The 21,896-nt window shown below is 38.3% G+C and overlaps 1 protein-coding gene across 7 annotated transcripts; it reads right to left on the reverse strand.

Annotated features, from left to right (window-relative positions):
- Positions 1–746: 746 nt before the first annotated feature.
- On the reverse strand, positions 747–21,896 carry TMEM267 (transmembrane protein 267). 7 transcript variants are annotated; one of them, XM_045525085.2, is made up of 5 exons: positions 20,702–21,896; positions 20,009–20,079; positions 19,295–19,418; positions 10,837–11,224; positions 747–2,637 (listed from the first exon to the last, which is right to left on the reverse strand). In XM_045525085.2, exons 4-5 carry the CDS (start codon positions 11,146–11,148, stop codon positions 2,302–2,304), a joined length of 648 nt encoding a protein of 215 aa, XP_045381041.1. In that variant the 5' UTR covers positions 11,149–11,224; positions 19,295–19,418; positions 20,009–20,079; positions 20,702–21,896; the 3' UTR covers positions 747–2,301. The 7 variants fall into 7 exon arrangements, with proteins under 7 accessions (XP_045381041.1, XP_045381043.1, XP_045381044.1 ...); XM_045525087.2 differs by lacking the exon at positions 20,009–20,079 and having other exon boundaries at positions 21,589–21,896; XM_045525088.2 differs by lacking the exon at positions 20,009–20,079 and having other exon boundaries at positions 21,452–21,896.

The following is a 21,896-nucleotide window of genomic DNA, read 5'->3' on the forward strand; positions in this document are numbered from 1 at the left end:
AATGGGAAAAACCAAGTAATTCTTCTACTGGCTATAAGAAAAAGGTACCAGGAAGTATCTGCCTGACTAGGGGAAAAGGGGTGGCTGCCTAGGAGAAGAGAGGTCCACGTTAAAGAAAGGAGGTGAGGACAAATGGGAGCATTAACCCATACACAACAAGGGTTCTTAGCCCACCGCTAAAGGGAACCAGACTTGGGGATGAGTAGACAATAGTTCAAGCAGACGTGACAAAAGTTCTCCTGAGTAGCCAGCATAACTAAAGTGGCTCAAGAAAACAGTAGATTGGGAGGTCAGATCAGTGAAACAGCCAAGAGAGAAACACTAAGTGAAAAGAGGATGTCTAGAGCCTGGAGAAAACACACACGTAAAGACAATACAGTCCAACTTTCAACATTAAGTTGTATTGACACAAACTCTTTCACTAAAAAAAAGGAACAGAATGGTGGCATGGGAAATTGGTTGCTATATTTCTGGAGGGTATAATCACAGCTTTCAGAGACCATTTAGAGGAAAGAAACATTACTGACAGCAGAGGTAGGAACAAAGATAAATCCACATTTAAAATTTGCAGTTACTGTTTAAGCAAGGAGTCATGGTCATAGTGGATTCCCATTCTAATAAAGTTGGGACAACCCCCCAAATGCCAATGTGACATTCTTAAATAAAGCCCTTTAATTTTATGATATTCCTTTGTTTAGTATGGAGAGGGAAAAAAAGGGAGTGTTTTATAATTTAGTCAGAAAAAGTTACACAATATATATGCTTTATTTCCATGGATTTCTAAAATCATACACTTAAAAAAAATCTCTTCCTTAAATCAAATTTACCCCACTATATAATACTATGAAACCAACCAAACTGACACAATAATTGCTCTCCAAAGACAGTAACAGACTGTAAGATCTAATAAATTGTAAAACATAAGAGACTGCAACCAACTGGTTAAAAACAAAAGGAAAAACTAAAGAGCTTGCCCCTTTGTAACAATTTACAGAACTCTGTTTAATAAACATGAAAAATCTGCTTTGGATAAGGCATTGCTTCATCCCTTGTCAGAGAATAAGGCACACAAGCATCAGCATGACAGAACACAAATATGTAAGAAAATCTGAAGACAGCAGATGGTACAAATGCCACAAAAAAGCAGGTACTTCTGGGGCACTATTATATCAAAGTAACATTAAACTGTGCAAATGTGAAACTTACAGCAACTCAATTTTCCTTCTCTAATAAAGGTTAATCATTTTTTACAGACGATCAACCTGAAAGAACAAAGGAAATAGCCAATTTCCTAAAACTACTTTATTCTGGAAAAAAAAAAAGTTTTGTTTCTCAGTATCAGGCACATTTAAAAAAACAATTTAACTGGTGTAATATTTTAGAATAGTACATAAACAAATTGACAGCAACAAATAATTTTAATGGTACATTCAGGCGTTTACATTTGAAATGACATTGATTCAAGTCCTTTTTGTGTGAATTCTATGGTTATGAGCAAGTATCAATATTTTGTTAATGTTAATTTTGAACAAATATTTTGTTATGTTTAGGTATGTTTTTCAAAACAGTTAAAACTCCAACATACGAGATCTGGGGGCAGAGATACTGAAAAAATAATACTTTGGTAAGATGTTATTAGAGCCAACATATTACAGTAATTATTTCCTGAAGTTATTTCTGAAACAACAGCCTAGGTCTCACGTTACTGTCTTTTGTGAATATTATAACATAAGTGCATTGAAACAAGACTCTGCCAGTAGTCAAAACTCACTAAAGCCCTTGGCAAATTAAACTTCAGTCAGGATCAAAATATGTGCCATAAAGAAATGTTAGCATTCACTATACATCTTACTCATAATCTCATATACTTTGCCCATTTCATTGTTTCACCATCTCAGGAAACTGTGGCTCCAAATGTAATGTTAACTTTTCACAAATCAGTCATCCTAAAATGTGAGCTGTTTCTCACCAGGAAATGAACTACCTTAAAAGCATACTTCCAGAAAACTTAACTAGATGTAAATCTAATAACATTAGTAAAGCCAGATAAATAGAAGAAAAATACAAATGTATCATGGAATAAACAAAACTCTAATATTGCACTGGAGTGTTACGGAAAAGAGGAATACAACAAATATATAATTTTTAAAAATTGTACATGCCTCTTGAGCAAGAGGACTCAGGAATTCTAGTAATTAATGTTAAGTACCTAACACCTTTTTAAAAATTCACTTTAATGTTGGCAATCCTTAAATATCATTGTCTCAACCAGTGCTCCTCTAAGACTGCCACATGGTTACCTCAGACATCAATATGAATTCCATGTTTTGAAGACATCATCTGTCTGGTCCCTGTGAAATACATAATGAATGAACAGATGTGAGGTAAAGACGATGTGATGATTACATAAAGCCAGAATGGCAAAGGAGAAGTCTTTCCAAATGGGCACATCCACAAGCCATGGCGAATTCCATCTCGGACATGGTGTGAGGTCCAGGATATAAATAACATCCAGGGAAGAAAGCACCATGAGTCTTTGAGCTTGAAAAGGTGCATAGTAAACTTCAGGGTCAGAACCACAACGGGTATCACAGTAGAACAGTGAAGGAAAGGTCTTCGAGGAAGAGCCAGAGCAGCCTGCAGGGGAAAAGCAGGAGCTAGTATCATTTCCTTCTCCGCAAACAAAATTTGATAGATGCTTCCTAATATTTGTAATCATCTATTTTCCTGCAGGCTATTGGAAATGCAAAGGAGACATTTTCTATGCCACCTCAAAATATACTTTGCATTAAATATGGGGTTTTTTTTTTTTTGAGGGAGGGTTAATTCAGATTATTTATTTATTTTTAAGTGGAGGTATTGGGGATTGAACCCAGGTCTTCATGCATGCTGAACATGCACTCTACCCCTGAGCTAAACCCTGCCCCTAGATATGAAATCAAGATCTCAAGAACATGTGGTTAATTTAAGTTTCATATTATTTGCTTAGAAAAGTCACAATACATACATAATTTATGTCCTAAATGTATGTTTGTGTAAATTTGGAGTTTTAAAGAATTGTCTTGGGCCTCTAAGAGCATTGAAAAATGTTTCACAACTGAACAAAATATTCTTCAGTTAAACTTCTTAAAAATCGAAGTATGGTTGATTTTTCAATGTTATAGTAGTTTCAGGTGTATAACATAGTATTCGAAATTTTTATTGACGATACTCCATTTACAGTTATTATAAAATAGTGATCATATTCCCTGTGCTGTACATCTTTGTATCTTATTTATTTTTCATCTAGTTGTTTGTACCTCTTAATCCCCTTCCCCTATCTTACCCCTCTTCTTCACCCATTCTTCAATTAATAAAGGCATTAAAGGGGAGTATTTTCATTGTAAACACTTCATATTAGCCTTGAATACTTTCATAATTTATTTACAACAACATTAGAGAGTATATTATTTTAAATAAGTATTCAAAAGCTGAGTTAAACTTCAGTAATATTTCTAAACCACTGTAAAAATGTAATCAATATGAAATGAAAATTTCAGGCTTAACCCCCGAATGACCGAGGAGTAAGGTTTTATTCTCACATATACTAAAGGCTAGTTTCCAACTAGATAATTTCTAAAAAGGAGAAAGCTGAGGATAGAGAAGACTGCCTAAATTCAAATCTCCCCACACATCCCCACACCACATTACAGAACAAGGACAAATAAAACTGTATCAAGCCCCACTCAACATAGCTAGAAGTCAGAGAATGCCCAAACTTCAAATACTCTAAAGTATTAAAATAAACACCAAATCAGAGCTCTCTCTTACATACTCCTGCCTGAAGCCAGGAAAAGCCAATGCTGAAGAAAGATGAAGGGAAATCTAAGATTGATCTAAAGTTACCATCAGAAAAAGAAAGTTCACCCCACATGTGAAAATACCAAAAAGGGTCCTGGTAGATCAAAGTAGTGACTACAGAGAAAAGACTTAAAAGTGGGCATGATTCAAGGTTGTAAAAGGCATTAGTTCTGGCTGGGGGAGAAGATGGTACAAAGGAAGGGAGAGGTAGCCTTTGAAGACTGAGTGATGAAGGGAAAAAAAGAAGTCACAGAGGCAAAAATTAGGTCCCTATTAAAAAAAGTTAGAGGACACCACCTTTCCACCACATTAAAAAGAAAGTCATCCATTGAAGAGTCTGTACCTTGTCACGCTGTCAAATCAGATCACGCTTAAACTGGGAATCCTGTAAACCCAGGGTTCTTTAACTCCCACCTACAGAATGAACATCAATCAAGTTTATTGATTTGATGTTCCTACATCCCTATTTCCTCTCCCTTCTCCTCCACACTTAGTTGTTTTATTTCTCCTTGGTCAGAACATATAACATTTCTGTCTTATGCCATTTTTGTCTCCACCTTTGTTTTTAAGTTCTACACCCACAATATGTCGTGCTCCTCAATGGCAGGGTGGGACAGGGGTGCCTACGGTAATCACTACTGAGAGGAGAGCCACAGCCTCATGTTGAGATGATGAGCAGTTACGCTCTGGATGTGTGGAGGAATAGGGACTCTTCACACTTTTATTTGTGAAGCCAATTTACAGTAATAGATGCTAAGGAAGAAACAAGAAATTTCTCTTGCTTGGTTGACTTCTAAAATAATCCATGCAGATTTTTCATTCATAGATAAACAGTGAAAGAAGAAAAGGACATTACCATAAAATTATAGAAGTAAAGCTAGATAACTTAAAAATATAAGTAAAAATAGATACTTAAAAACAAGTATATATTACTTATATGTGGAATCTAAAAAGTACAACCAACTAGTGAATATAACAAAAAAGAAGCTGCCTCACAGATATAGAGAACACATAGTGATTACCAGTGGGGAAAAGGAAAGAGGGAGGGGGCAATTTAGGGGTAAAGAAGTAAGCGGTACAAACTATAAGGTATAAAATAAGCCACAAGCATATATTGTACAACACAGGGAATATAGTCAATATTTTATAATAACTATAAATGGAGTATATAACCTTTAAAATTGCAAATCACTATATACTGTACACCCGTAACTTACATAATATTGTACAGCAACTATATGTCAATAAAATGAATAAATTTTTAAAATTAAGTATCATAAATACTCATTCAGTTTTGATATTTATTCCTCAGGACCACATACAATCTGATGGTGAATGTGAAAAAATTTTAATACTTCATTCAAAAATAAGGATCAATACATGCAGTATGCTATACTTTATCCGCAGTCTCTCATTTAATCTTTAAAACATTCCTATGACTTAGGAATTATTTTACAGAGGAGGAAACTGGGACTTAGAGAGGCTAGGTAAATTCCTTATGGTGTACAGTTATCAAATGGCAAAGCTGTGGTCTGGTTCTAGCTCTGTCTGATTCTATGGCTCATATTCTTAACACAACTGCTTCTAAATGATTCAAAGAATAAATACAGTATACAGCCTAAATTTTTTTTTAAAATTACAACAGGAATACTTAAATTCTAGATGAATGCATTTATAAATCACACTTTGTTTTTGTTTTATTGAAGTACAGTTTATTTACAATGCTGTGTTAGTTTCAGGTGTACAGGAAAATTATTGTTATACATATATGTGTGTGTATATATATATACATTCTTTTTCAGTTTATTTTCCATTATAGTTTATTACAAGATATTGAATATAGTTCCCTGTGCTATACAGTACGTCCTTCTTGTTTATCTGTTTTATATATAGTAGTGTATATCTGTTAATCCCAAACTTAATTTAAACCTCCCTCTCAGCCTTTCCCCTTTGGTAACCATAAGTTTGTTTTCTATGTCTGTGAGTCTATTTCTGTTTCATAAATAAGTTCATTTGTATCATTATTGTAGATTCCACATATAAGTGATATTATATGATACTTGTCTTTTCTGACATATTTCACTTAGTATAATAATCTCTAGGTCCATTCATGTTGCTGCAAATGGCATTATTTCATTCTTTTTTATGATTCAGTAATATTCCATTGTATACAAATATACATATATACTACATCTTCTTTATCCATTCACATGTCAAGGGACATTTAGGTTGCTTCCATGCATTGGTTATTGTAAATAGTCCTGCTATGAACATTGCAGTGCATGCATCTTTTTGAATTAGTTTTTTTTCTGGTTATATGCCCAGGAGTGGGATTGCTGGATCACATGGCAACTCAATTTTTAACTTTTTAAGGAACTTCCAATACTGTACTCCATAGTGACTGCACCAATTTACATTTCCACCAACAGTGTGTGAGGGTTTCCTTTTCTCCACACCCTCTCCAACATTTATTTGTGTTCTTTTTGATGACAGCCATTCTGACAGGTGGGAGGTGACATCTTGTTGTTTGATTTGCATTTCTCTAATAATAAGTGATGTTGAGCATCTTTTCATGTGCCTGTTGGCCATCTGGATGTCTTCTTTGGAAAATGGCTGTGCAGTTCTTCTGCCCATTTTTTGATTTTTTAAAAATTGAGCTGTATGAGCCATTTGTATATTCTGGAAATTAATCCCTTGTCAGTCACATTGTTTGAAATATTTTCTCCCATTCTGTAGATACTGTCTTTTCATTTTGTTTATGGTTTCGTTGCTGTGCAAACACTTTTAAGTTTAATTGGGTCCCTTTTGTTTATTCTTGCTTTTATTTCCATTACTCTATGAGCTGGTTCAAAAAAAAAATACTGCTGTGATTTATGTCCGAGAGCGTTCTGCCTATGTTTTCCTCCAGGAGTTTTATAGTGTCGACTCTTAAATTTAGGTCTTTAATCCATTTTGCATTTATTTTTGTATATGTTGTTAGAGAATGTTCTAATTTCATTCTTTTGCATATAGCTGTCCATTTTCTCTGCACTACTTATTAAAGAAACTGTCTTTTCTCCATTGTATATTTTTGTCTAGATTAATTGACCATAAGCACCTGGGTTTATTTCTGGGATGTTCCATTGGTCTGTGTGTCTGTTTTTGTGCCAGTACCATACTGTTTTGATTACTGTAGCTTTGTAGTAGAGCCTGAAGTCAGGAAGCATGCTTCTTCCCTCTGTTCTTTCTTAAGATTGTTCTGGCTATTGGGGTCTTTTGTGTTCCCAGATAACTTTTAAAATTATTTGATCTAGTTCTGTGAAAAATGCCATCGGTAATTTGATAGGGATTGCATTGAAACTGTATCTGGTTTTGGTACTGGGTTGATGGTGGCCTCACAGAATGACTTCAGAAGAGTTTCTTCCTCTGCAATTTTATGGATTAGTTTCAGAAGGATAGGCATTAACTCTTCTCTAAATGGTTGGTAGAAATCATCTGTGAAGCCATCTGGTTGTGGACTTTTGTTTGTTGGTAGTTTTAAAATTACTGATTCAATTTCACTACTGGTAATTGGTCTATTCATATTTTGTTTCTTCCTGGTTCAGTTTTGGGAGATTGTACCTTTCTAAGAATTTGTCCATTTCTTCTGTGTTGTCCATTTTACTGGCATATAGCTGCTCCTAGTAGTCTCTTATGATCCCTTGTATTTCTGTGGTGTCAACTGCAACTTCTTTTTCATTTCTGATTTTATGGATTTGAGCCCTCTCCCTTTTTTTCTTGATGAGTCTGGCTAAAGGTTTGTCATTTCTGTTTATCTTTTCAAAGAACCAGTTTTTAGTTTTTTACTCATCTTCTCTTATTTTTAAAAAAATCTCTATTTCATTTATTTCTGCTCTGATCTTTCTGATTTCTTGCCTTCTACTAACTTTGGGCTTTGTTATTTCTCTAGCTGCTTTAGGTATAAGGTTAGGTTGTTTATTTGAGAGTTTTCTTGTTTCCTGAGGTAAGCTTGGATCATTATAAATTTCCCTCTTAGAACTGCTTTTGCTGCATCCCATAGGCTTTGGACCCTCTTGTTTTCATTTTCATTTGTCTCTAAGTATTTTTTAATTGCCTCTTTGATTTCTTCACTGATCCGTTGGTTGTTCACTAGTATATTGTTTAGCTTCCACGTGTTTGTGTTCTTTCATCACCTTTATGATCATTACCCTGAACTCTTTCTCGGGTAAATTTCCTAGCTCCAGTCACTTAGTTCTTCTTCTGGGGTTTTATCTTGTTCCTTCATCTGAAACATATTCCTCTGCTGCCTCATTTTGTCCGAGTTGCTATTTTTTATTTTTATGTATGTGGTAGGTTAGTTACATTTCTCAGCCTTGGATGTAGGAGACATCCCGTGCATTCCACCAGTGCACTCTCCTCTTGTCACCCAAGGTATATGCTGTGTGGGTCCTGTTGTGGAGAGTGACTATGGGCCATCTGGTAGGCTTGGTTGGCCCCTGGTCTGGTTGGTTGCCAGGCCCTCTCTTGTGCTGATGCTGCTGGCTGTTGTTTAGCAGGGCCTGGTTATGAGGTGGCTGGTTGTAGAACTCTAGTCTAGGCGGCCCCAAGGCTCATGCTGGCTCACTGGTGGGCAGAGACAGGGTCCTGAAGACGCTGGGGCTTTTGCCTATCCACTGGCTGGTGAAGCCAGTTCCTGGGGTTAGTGGAGGGCTACTGGCAGGCAGAATTGACTCCTGGAGTCTGGCTGCAGGGCCCAGGGATCCCAGAGCTAGTTTCAGTTTTTTTTGGAGGGGAGTTCTGGTTGCTGTCACAGTTGGGTATGGGGTCCATGGTGTCCTCAAGGTTGCATTGGCCTGCTAGTGCACAGGGTTGGGGCCCAGTTGGTCCCAGGGTAGGGTCTCGCTTGCTATGGGAAGGCTTGGTCTAGAGGGTAGTGCAGGCTTCCTGGTGGGCAGGGATGGTGCCTGCCCGCTGGTGGGTGGAGCAGGGTCTTGGCCCTCTGGTGGGTAGGGCCTTGCTATGGACGTGTCTAGAGGTAGCTCTGAGCTCAGGAAGTCTTTAAGCAACCTTAGTGCTGACAGGTGGGGCTGGGTTCCCACCCAGATAGTTGTTTGGACTGAGGTGTCCTAGCACTGTTGCCTGCAGGGTGTTGAGTGGTGCCAGATCTTGGCACTAACAAGCTAAGATGACAGCCTCCAGCAGGAGTGTTCACACATTTAAATGATTTCCAATAAATATGCCACCAGTGTCTACGTCCCCATGTTGAGCCACAGCTGTCCTCCCCACCCCCGGCCCTGCCTCTCCAGGAGATTCTCCAAGACAAGCAGGGAGGTCTGGCCCAGGCTCCTATAAAATTAATGCTTTGGCCCTGGGTTCCAGTGCATGTAGGACTTTGTGTGTGCTCCTTAAGAATGAAGTCTGTATTTCCCCCAGTCCTGAAGGGCTCCTGCAGTTAAGCCTTGCTGCCCTTCAAAGCCAAATGCTCTGGGGCTCATCTTCCCAATGCCAGACCCCTGGGCTGGGGAGCCTCATGTGGGGCTCAGAGCTCTCACTCCTGTGGCAGAACCTCTGCAATATAATAGTTCTCCAGTGTGTGGGCTGCCCTGGTGTGGGATTTGACTATATCGCAAGTCCACCCCTCTACCCATCTCATTGTGGTTCCTTCTTTATGTCTTTAGTTGTAGATCTTTTCTGGTAGCTTCTAGTCTTTTTGGTACTTCTGCAGAGAGCCATGATTTTGATGTGTTCATTCGAGGAGGTGAGCTCAGGTCTTTTTACTCCTCTATCTTGGCCACTGTCCTAAATCACACTGTTTATAACCTCTACTAACATTCACTGTGAACTCTTTGCCAGGGTGTGTCACTTAACATACTCACTTACTCCTCACAACCACCATATGAGGGAAGTAACATTACAATCCACATTTTACACATGATGAAATTTAGACTTAGAGTAGAGAAATGTTCTGGTAAGAGTACATACTAGGATTCAGACTCTGGTCTGCTTCTGATCATCAGCACTGCTATGCTGCCTCTACTTACAGCAAGAACAGTTAGAATTTGTCTGTAATAAGGAAGTAATGATTCCCTACTTACTGAATTTCTAAATAAATGAGACAACCTGAGAAGTATCTGGTACAGAACTTGGCTCATAATAGGAAGAAATGATCATTTCTTATTGGTTCAACAAATGTTTACTAAACACCTACTAGGTAAGCCAGGGAGTGTTCCAGGCCAGTGTTAGTCTATGAGTTTGTCTGTATTTCTTTCCTGAAGCATTTACAGATTATGAACACATAAACATTCGGTAAATCTGCTGACATTTAGAAAATATTATCTGAACTGCCATTTTAGGCTTAGTTCATTCTCAAGACTAATAAGTTACCATATAGCTAAATCCCTGAAAACTCAATAAAATCCTTCAATTTCTCCACTGGGGACTGTGTCCTAATCAGCCCAATGAAATGCACACCTTGGCCCCAAGGGGGACTTGAGGAATGAACGACTCCATTAAAGTCATTCCCCAGGCCCAGGGATCAGCTTAAAGCTATTCAGCTGTTATGGAGCACCTAGGAGCTGCACATTAACTGTAAAACATGAAGGATAGGGGGAAAGTGTAAGTGTGTCCCTGCAGAAAGAACCCTGATACAGAGAGGACCAGGATGGCCCTGAGAATGACCCCCATTACTTTCAAGCAGTTGGCTAACTTCCCTTCAAGACTTGGCTAAGCACATCCTTTGCAAAGCCAGCATGGAACTCCTTGGGTACAATTAGTGAGCCCTTGCCCTGGGCACATCGACGGCACTTTGTGATGCCAGGTAATGTGGTCAGCCACACATCTGAGTGCACCCCCAGGGCAGCACTCAGGGCTCAGTAAAGTTGGATGAATGGGCTTTCCTGTTTTGAAATAAGGCTCATCTTCTCTAGCTCTAACTCAAACGATGCTGTGAAGATCAATATAATGGTGTGAAAGAAATTAAAGGAAAGACCAGAAGAATTAAACACATCGACTTCTTACCTTTAAAGACAGGGATCCAGCTAGAAAAAAGTGATCTACATCAATAACAGAGGCTAAAAATCCAGCTAAAACGATTTCTCCAAAGTCAGTCTTCTTCTTGATTCCGATGACTATTGCCCAGGACCACATGCCAATCATACAATGTACTGAGTTATCTGAGAGGGCTCGAAGCCAGTCATTTTGTTGAATTACGGAAAACTGAAGAAGTCTATCAGCCACGAAGCAAAACAGCCCCAGACCAAGGCTGGAAATAAGAGATCCAGGGCTGCAAGACTGGAGCAAAGCATGGGTCTTCTCAGTCTCGGATGCCATCACCAACACTACGTTAGCATGTACTGACAGCCATCGGGAGACACACAGCTTCTTCTTGTTTACATTCCCAGTCACCCTAAAATAGAAAGCAGAGAAAAACATTCATGAAGATTATGGGATGACTATGTACACAAAACAGTATCAGCAGTCATTTTACAAGTGTAAAACCAATCTGTGAAAATTATCTTCCTTTCTTTTAACTGTTGTCTGTAGTTTCATTTTATTTGTCCCAGCTTTATTAACATATCACTGATATATAGCGCTGTGTAAGTTTAAGGTGTACCGCATGATGATGTGATACACACATATGTAGTGAAATGATTACAATAAGGTTAGTTAACACCTCCATCACCTCACATGGTTATCATTTTTGTGTGTGGTGAGAACATTTAAGATACACGCTCTTAGCAACTTTCAAGTATTAAAAGAAATGGTATTTCTTAAATTTATATATAATAATATGCCATGTGGCCCAAAGAGAAATTAGCTTTGTAGGAACAACAGTTTAAGACGGTAGCATGTATCAAGGGAAACTTAAGAAAGCCCACTGATTTTAATCTATTACTTTTCTGAGGTCACCAAATAGTTCCATCTTTCAACAATGTATACTACACAGTAGTGGGCATCCACTGTGTCTGTGTACCCAGCAACTACTTTCCATACTTTCTCTGGTAACAGCATCCTTTTCCTTTGGGAAAACTGCTCATCACAATACCCAAATTCTGGAGCTGACTAATTAGAATTCTCTGTCTCATTTATTAGTAGTAGCGATTAACTAGCAATTACTAATTAGTAATAATTGTCCAGGAGTGGTTAATTGTGATTACTCTAGTGATGAAGGTGACCCAGGCTGGGCCAATCAGATTCTTTTTCTCTAATTTTCCTAAGTGGAGCTGATGGAGAAAGTTCCTTTTCTTCTTACAGACCATGGACTCCACTATTTGGAACAGCCCAAGAAAAAAGAATCATAAGGACATCAAGTCCTTAGGTTCAGTCCCCAAGGTTCTCAGAGCTGCCCCAGTTCTGGAAGCTCACTTTTCACTTCTATGAGCTGTCAGAGGATTTTCCCAGTAAATTTCCCAGTAAATCCCCTTTCCCTTCAGTTGCCTCTAACCAAAGAACCTTAGTTGATATAACAAAGCAATTAATGCTGTGCCGAGTGCTCACCTGGCACAGAATATTGAAATCATTTATCCACACACAATATTGTGTGATACCTGAAGTGCTTATTTTATATTGTTTTGTTTTAATTCTGAGACTAAAGAATAATTAAATGATTTATTGAGAACACTTCAACTTCCATTCTGTAATAAAAAAAAACTATACATAGCTCACTGTATATATTCAAAAACCAAAAGCAAAAATGCAAAAGACCTAGACAGGAAAACAACTTTGAAAAAGAGGAACTAAGTTGAAGGACTTACACCATTTGGTTTCAAGTCTTATGATAAAGCCACAGTAATTAAGAATCTGGTATTGGTATGAAGATGGACAAACAGATCAATGAAACAGAAGAGAGAGTGGGATCAGAAATAGATTCACACATACATGGTGAACTGATTTTTGATAAACATGCAGAGGCAAGTCAATGGGGAAAAGATACACCTTTCAACAAATGGTGCTGGAACAACTGGAAATCCATATGTAAAAATAATAAACCTCAATCCATACCTTCTTCCCTATACAAAGATTAACTCAAAATGGATCACAGACCTAAAAGTAAAACACAAAACTATAAACCTTCTGGAAGAAAACACAGGAGAATATTTTTGTCCTTGGGTTATACAAAGAGTTCTTCGTAGCCACATCAAGAGCTCAATCTTTTAAAAACTTGATAAATTGAACTTCATCAAAGTTAAGAACTTCTGCCCTTCAAAAGACAATGTCAAGAGAATGAAAAGACAAGACACAGACTGGGAGGAAATATTTGTGTATCTCATATTTGATAAAGGATTTATATACAGATTAAAGAATTCTCAAAACTTGAGGACAGAAAATGAAACATACAAAAATGGGCAAAAGATTTGAAAAGGTACTTTACAGAGATAATATACAGATGGTCAATAAACACATGAAATATGCTCAACATCATTAATTATTATGGAAATGAAAATTAAAACCACAATGAGATTACAAACATAACTATTAGAATAGCTAAAATTAAAGACTGACCATCCCAAATGTTGGCAAGATGCGGAGCAACCAAAACTCTCACACCTTGCTGGTGGAAATGTAAAATGATACAACCACTTTCCAGTTTCTGAAAAAGTTAAACATACTAATACTATATGACACCATCATTCCACTCTGAGGTATTTACCTAAGAAAAATGAGAGCAAATATCTGCACAAAGATTTGCACATCAGTGTTCATAGCAGCTTTCTCTCCGTTAGCTCTGAACTGTAAACAACCCAACTGGCTAAACAAAATATGGGGAAAAAGAATAAAAGAAACAAAAAAGGGATACAGACAAAACCATGAATGAATCCTAAAATAATACTAAGCCAGAACAACAACAACAAAAAGTAGGTAGTCAAAACCCATTGAACTGTGTAACACAAAGAATGAACCCTAATGTAAACTACGGACTTTAGTCAATAATAAGGTATCAATATTTGTTTATTAATTGTAACAAAAGCACCACATTCATGCAAAACATTAACAATAGGGGGAAATGTGTGCAGAGGGAAAAGGAATATATGGGAACACTCTGTACTCTGTTCAATTTTTCTGGAAACCTAAAACTGCTATAAAAAATAAATTCTATTAATTTTTGAAAAGTAAATAAGAAAAGCATTACGGGAAAATGTTATAATGGTTAAATTTAGGTAATGGATATAATTTAGTTCATTATACTGTACTCTACCTTTATGTTTGAAATTTTCATTTAGAAATACGTTTTTTAAAAGGGTACATAGTATGATTCCATTTATGAAAAATTCTAGAAAATGCAAACTAAGTGACAGAAAGCAGATCAGTGGTTGCCTGGAGACAGGAAGGACAGGAAGCATTAAAAAGGAGCATAAGGAAATCGGGGGGGGGGGCAGATGTGTTCATTATCTTGACTGTGGTGATGGTTTCATGGTCCATAGTTTCATACCTACCTCAAAGCATATCATGCTGTACATTTTAAATAGGTACAGTTTATTACATGTCAATTATACTCCAATAAAGATGTTAAAAAGCAAGGAAAATATACTTCACTGTTGATAACAATAGCAGCCTTTCATATAAAAGGAGCAATCTGAAGACAAGAAAGAGATTTTGGAGATAAAAAGCCTGACTGCCTAAACAAAAAGTCAACAGAAGCAATGCACAGTAAAATGAATGCTTCGAAAAGCACAGTGAACAAGAACACTTTCAAAGAATTTTCCCAGAGCTTGAGGGGGGGAAAAAGGACAGAGTTGGGCACTGAAAGGAAAAAAAAAAAAAAAAGAAAAGAGAAAATCCTTAAGCGTTTCCTAGTCTGAAAAAAACAAGGAAAAAAAAAAAAGGTTCTCTGCAAAGGAAAGTGAACATGATTAATACCCACACTAAATGCCAAATATTGTGGAGCCACAATTACAGAGCTCTGAGTTATGACAGCAGGGTTCTAAACAGGTAATTCTTATGTTCACTAAACAGTAACAACCACTAGGTTAATAGAAAACCAAAATGATGAAAACCACAAAACATTACCTTGAAAGTCAGAAGCAGTATAACTGAATCACTTTGCTGTACACTTGAAACGCTAAATCAACTACACTTCAATTAGAAAAAATCTATATATGGATTGAAAAAAAACAGTACAGCTACTATAATATTGTTCTGGCAGTTTTAATCAATGTAATGAGGCAAGGAAGGGATGGAGGGATGGATGGAAGGAGAGAAAGAAAATTGTGTTATCACCCTGACAGGAAGAAAAAGATCATTACATTAGTGTGTAAGTGAAATGACTTCCTACCCAAGAGAATGAATTGAATAGAATTTAAGTTGCAAAACGTGGCTAATTCAAGATAAACATTAATATATCAGTAGTAATCATAAGGGGACAATATGGGGAAATGTACATTCAGAATAGCAACAAAAACTCAAAGATCAAGGAATCAACTGAACAGGTAACACGTATGAAGCAAAGGACAAAACTGTATTAAAGGATGGAAAAGGCCAACCAGCTAATTAAAGCTCAGGTGGCTTTGGGCTGTGACAACACAGCAAAGGTGCAAGTACAGAATGCCCCTCCTTGTATGGTTCTGGGCAAGGTTGGCCACAGGGGACACTGCATATGGGACTTGGAAGACGGGGGTGAAGCAGCAGCCGTTTTGTTAAACTCTGAAGGTCAGTGTTAGACAGTGTGGAGCTTGTTAAGTGTTCTGCTGACCTGTCAGCTCACCGTGTTGGCATAGGAAGCAGCTGGGTTTGCAGCTCCTTCAGCTCCCACCACATCCTCCATCACCTTCTCCAAATCCTGGGCCAGCATGTATACCCCAAGGTCAGAAGTGCCAGCTCTGCCAGTTACCCATGGGGTCAAAACTGGAGTTGGTGAGAGGCCAGTGCAGGTCCCCCTGTCCTTGTTCTCATCCACACCCACCTTCCCTTCCCAACTGTCTGTCCAGCTGATCTGTGGCAGCTTCAGGCTCAACGGCAGACTCGAGACAACAGCCTGCACAGCTGCTCTCCCAGCCCCACAATTACAGAAGGTCTAAGCCCTGTGATTAATTTCTTACCCTTTAGCATGCAAAGCGGTTCTGCTGCTTTGATGAACTGCACTGACACAAGAGCCAGGGCATTTAACTGAGTAAGAAGACAACATGGGTGGTAGTTTCTCAAATTAATCCACAATGTAATTCTAATCAAAATCATAAAGGGATTTTCTTCTAGCAACTTCACAAACTTTCTAAATTTTATTTGAAAGAGTAAATGCCGATAAACTTCAAAAAAGTAGAGTAATGTGAATACTGAAAGGTAAGTACAAAGTCCAAGACAGATCAAGTGTGTATGGGGAGGAGGAAATGTATGTCTAATTTCAAATCAGTAAGGAAAGATTATTTCACTCAGATGCTATATCAGTTAGGATTCTTAAGTGCACAGAACAGAAAACACTCTGGCAGTAAAAGAGAAAAACATTTATTAAAAGGATATTTGGAAAGGGGAGGGTATAGCTCATTGGTAGAGCAGGTGTTAGCATGCATGTGGTCCTGGGTTCAATCCCCAGTACCGCCATTAACATATATATATATATATACACTATTATATATATATACACTATATATATATATATATACACACACACACACACACATTATATATATATAACATAATATAACGTATATATATATAAACCTAATTGCCTCCCCCCTCCAAAAAAATAAAATAAGAATTAAAAAAATAAATTTAAAAAAGGATATTGGGAAGTCATAGACCTGCCAGGTTTCAAGAACCAGGCTTCAAACCTATGCCTCAAGCACCTCAGTGAAAATGACAGCAGACACCTGTGAAGACCCCACCACCACCACTGAGCCCCGCTTCCACTGCCGAACCCATCACTAGATGTGACCATGGGCACGGCTGCCAGTGCTGCCCTGTCTGCTGCTACCATGAAAGATTCCTGTTTATGTTTATTTCTTTGCTCTCAATACAAAATTCAGAGTGGGCACTGGTCACATGCCTGTACCCTAGTTGCAAGGGAGGTTAGAAAAGATAGTATTTGGCCTTTTCAGCATATATAGTAGAAGGTGGGTTCTCTTCTCCTTCAAGATGCATTAGAAGAGGAATATACTATACTGAACAGGAAATGACCAGTCCACGTTTGTAATCAGTCTGTTACAAATGGCTTTAATTGCTAAGTATTACCAGAGAGTCAATTATCAGAGGAAACCTGAGACTGGATCATCTGTGCAATGTGCAGCTTTATACGGTACAGTTGTTAAATCAAACAACTGTAGATTTTAAAATGTCATATTCGTATGGATTAGAGTTTTGCAATACTGACCACTTCTCTTGTTAAATTAAGACAGGGAATCAGTTTGAATGACCAGCTGCCTGGAAATTTTCTAGGGTTTTTGTAATCAGTTGGGTTATAAATCTGGAATATTTATATGACTTTGTAAACAGACTTTTATATAATTCAGCGAGTTAGACTTTCAGAACGGAGCTCAAAATTGTTTTTAAAATACTGATAGACATCACTATATGAAAATATAAAACTTCTACATGGCAAAGTTAAAGACAAATAAAGAGAGGAAATTTAGTACAGTTATCCTGGAGAAAGATTACAAGCATTACTTTATTAAGGGCTCTTAAAATGAATAAAAAGAAAAAATAAGTATCCCTGTAATAATGTGGACAGTGTCTACGAAAAGGCAGCTTGGAAAAGGAAGAAATGCAAATAGTTAAAAAAAAACTATTAAAAGATTTCAACTTTATTGGTACTCAATTGAATTTAAATTAAAACAATGAGATTTCAGTGTAAGATAGACAAAAGCTTGCTAATTCTTTCTGTTAGCGGTGGGTGAATGATCACTCTTACAGAGCATTAGCAGGAGTATAAATTGGTACAACTTTTCTAGCAGACAATTGTATCAAAAATCATTAAAAACTGATGAGCAAACACTTTTGACTTAGCATTTCCAATTCTAGGAATTTACCCTAAGAAATGAATTAGATAAATACAAAGAATTACACATGGATGTTCAGCATGGTATTGTTTATAAGGAAAAACCAGAAACTAAATGTCCAAAATACAGGACTAGTGAAATACATTCCACACAACTATGCAGCCATTAAAAAAAACCCTTATTCCCATATTTATTGACATAGAAAAATACTCAATAGGTGTTAAATTTTAAATGGTAGCCTATAAAATAATACGTGAAATATTGCATTTTTGTTAAAAATATGTGCATATGCATTAAAAAATCTGGAAGGCTGTTCATTTGGCTTGTCTCACTGGTGGGCTTACATGTGATCCTTACTTTTTTTCCCTTTCTTTGATCTGTTACAAATTTTCAATGTCTTGCTATTATGAACATAAAGCCAATAAAGCGACTTTGAAAAGTTAACAGTCAGAAGTAATTAAACAATTCACATCATGATGTTAAAGTCAGCTTCTTAAAAGTTTAATTAAAAAGGTAGAAACATTTATAACACTATAAATATGTATTAATAAAAATATTAGGATACATTAATAAACATTAATAAAATTATATACAATTCTCATAAGTCAAATTTATACTATAAAACTAATTTGTTCATATTTATGTATTAGTAGACACATGAAAAGTCTGTATGAAAGATTTCTGTATCTTTAGATGAAATAAACTTATGCAGGTTCCTTTCATTCTTTTTTTATTAATGTGAAAAATACTTTGCAGAGAGCAACTATTTTGTTAATGGAATCTACAACAATCCTCATATTCTTGGTCATTGGCAAAAAAGAAAACTGTTCTTTAAAGCAATAAGTTTGGGTTCTAGTCTACAGACTCTCCCAGGATTAGGAAATAATGATTTCAAGGTACTTTCAATAAGAGATATGACTAAAATGCAAAATATGCAAAAGACCCCTCCAAGGTCATGAATCCTTTCTATAAACCTCAGGATTTGAATTACAGAGACAAATTATGAATTATTTGTCTCTATTTTGCAAAGTAAACATTTGACAGTTGAATGGATAAATAAGTCAATGTATTTAAAGGCTCAGTGCATGTAATTTTAAAGTCTATGAAATATTCCTTTGAGCCAAAGATAAATGACAGTATCCACTTAGCTAGATGGGAACTGGGACACAGAAAGCTTGAATTAGTGACCAAACCAGAGAGATACAGCAGAAGCAGCAATATCCCTCCCCTTCAGTAAGCCGTGCTGTAAATCAGCCCTAAGGAGAAAGAAGGCCACTCAGGTGGCTGAGTCCGGGGAGAACGTAGGCTGGACAGAGACTACACAGAGGCTGAACAGAATAGCTCTTCTGCCACTCAAACTGCGCTTACATATGCATTTCATTACAAATTTATTGTCAAACTTTATCCCAGAAATCAGACAGAAATAAAAGGTCATTATCTACCTAATTACAAACTGCATGCTGTTTCTATAAAGCCACTGCATTACATCCATCTTCTTTTACTCACTAAACAATTTTTATCATCACGAAATATATTTAAATGTTACTCACCTTACATTTTACTTGATGAGTCCAAATACTAAAAGGATCAAGCAGCCAGTAAAGTGTCACGAGCAAAGTGAAACATCAGAAGATCACTTCATGTATTTAAATGATGATCCAAATTTAAAGTGACCTGAAAAAGAAAAACTTACTATATAGAAAATAACTATTTTGTGGTTTACAAATAGGAACAGATACACATAATGGGGCAGCACAAAATGCATTTTAAATGGAAAGTTTAAACAACTTGCTTGATGAGAAAGGAACAAAATCTCAATTGAGTGAACTTGGAAGCAGATCCTTCAGCCCCAGTCAAGTTTTCAGATGCCTGCAGCCCTGCCACCATTTGGACTACAACTTCATGAGACCCTGAGCAAAACCACTCAGCTAAGCCTCTTCTCAAGTCCTGGCCCACATACAGTGAGATAATAAATGTTCAGCTGTAAGCCTCTAAGTTTGGGGGGTAATCTGTTATGCAAGAATAGATAACTAAAACAATAGTTTCTATTTTCAAGAAAGGTATAAATAATTATGGTCCCAGAAACACACAATTCTGACATCTATTCCACTCCAATTATTGGTGCAGATATTTCGATTAACTAAGCGTCCCATTTTCCTTTTTCCTTTTTCGTTTTTCACTTCCTGCTCCTCCCCCTACAAACAGAATGAACTTCAGAACCTCTTAAATTGTCAAACAGCTTTATGTTTACTTTACATACTCACTTTTGTTGGGCAGGTTCCTTAATATTTTACTTTATTAATACAAGGGGTAAGCAGGTAAGCAAATCCTCAGTCTGTGAATTAAAGATTTGGAATGATTTCTCTGCCATAACAGCCAGTACCCGGATCATAAATTTCTCTCTGACTTGCAGGAGCCACCTTCTATAATGGCTAAATTCTGCCACACTTCATCCCTCATTATAGTAAAATGCCATCAACTATGGGGCCTTCAAAGTATACGCAGTAGTAATCCTCTCTCTCCTTAACTCCACACACACTTAGCCAGTTACTTTAATTACACACTATTGTGCACTCTTTGTTAATAATCTCTTAAACATCATTACAAAGCAAGTAAGAGGTAACAAATTCCTGACAGAAATGTCTTTTTCTGCTTCACCCTCTTCCTCCCCCACTAACCCCCAACACAAATATTTACAAAACCCTGTGGTGACAGCATGGTCTAAAATCCGAAAACTGCCTTTATTATGCGTTACAAATAAGGCCTCTTGGCCGAACTGTAGCTATTACTAAACTTAATATATATTTTTCTTTAATGCTATAATACCTAAAGCAGATGCCAAACCTAATACAGGTAACCTGCAAAGAAAGAAAACACAAATCTTGCTCCGTTTCAGATACTTTTCATAACCTGCATATAAAACGTTTATCCCTATGACTATTACGAATAAAACATACAATTCTGAATTTCAGCAAGTCTTGGCAAATTCCCAAAGTCTTTCTTTCCCAAGGTTGGCGTGATGCAGTAATTTTTAAAATGTCTATTAGGAAAATAGGGTAGGAAACCCCTCCGTCCGCAGGGAAGGGAGCCTGTTACACTCATCACAATCACGCCTCCAGGAGCAGGGGCGCATTAAGGGCTCTCACGCTGTTAAAATGAAAACGGGCAGCTCCGGCAAGACCCCCGGCACTCAGCCCTGAGCCTGGGAAACGCGAGGGGCGAGAAACCTTGGCAAGGGCAGGACGCCTAAGGGACCAAGAAGGCGGGATGAAGCCGAAGGGCGGTGCAGGGACCGCCCAGATCCCGGGGCCACCGACCAGTAAGGACTGAGCACTCCGACAGTCTCGGGTCCCGCAAGTCGGCTGCTCCTGCACGCCCTCCCCATCGGGAACCTGGATCTTCCAGACTTCAGGTTCAGCTGGTCCCCGCCTCTGGCCTCCCACCTCAGGACGCAGTTTGGCGGCGTCCAGACCGTGCCCCTCCCGCCGGGTTCCTCGAGCAGCTCAGCCGCACCCACCATCTGCTCTCGCGGCTGAAGCCCGTGGCGCGAACGGAGGCCCCGACCCTCCCCGCCCGCCTCTGTCGGCACCACAGAGATGCCGGCCGCGGGCCAGAGCGGCTGCACCCCGCAGCGCCGGCCGAGAGGACGCCGGGATACCGGTCCCACGCTGAGCCGGCGGGAAGGACGCTTGAGTGCGGTTGGATACCTGGAGTTCCCCTCAGACCTGCGCCACAAAAAGACTTTTGGGAAGGTGGGGTGAGAACTACAAAGTGCCTTGCTTCTTTCTTTCCGCCGAACCGTAGGATTCGTTCTCGGTTTAGCGGGCGCCGTCTACAGACTTACCGCCGACCTAGCCACAAGGCGCCACCTGGCGACGGGGAAGGGGGACGCAGAATTAACTCCCGAACGTCGGACGCGCGGCCTTGTGCCCAGACGCCTGAGCTCGGAGCCCTCTGCCGTCGTGGGTTCCGAGGGTGTACGGATACTCCAACTTCCTTCCAGGGATTCCTCAGGGTGGGTGTTGGAGGTTTCCACGAGACGAGAGCTCGCGACCTTGTACACCTGACGCTCCTCCGTGACGTTTCACCACCGCCTTGGGGATTTCTTGATAATTATTCTTGGCCTCTGTGCGGGTGAACACTGGGGGCGGC

Source organism: Camelus bactrianus, chromosome 3 (assembly GCF_048773025.1).
Source record: "Camelus bactrianus isolate YW-2024 breed Bactrian camel chromosome 3, ASM4877302v1, whole genome shotgun sequence".
NCBI lineage: Eukaryota > Metazoa > Chordata > Mammalia > Artiodactyla > Camelidae > Camelus > Camelus bactrianus.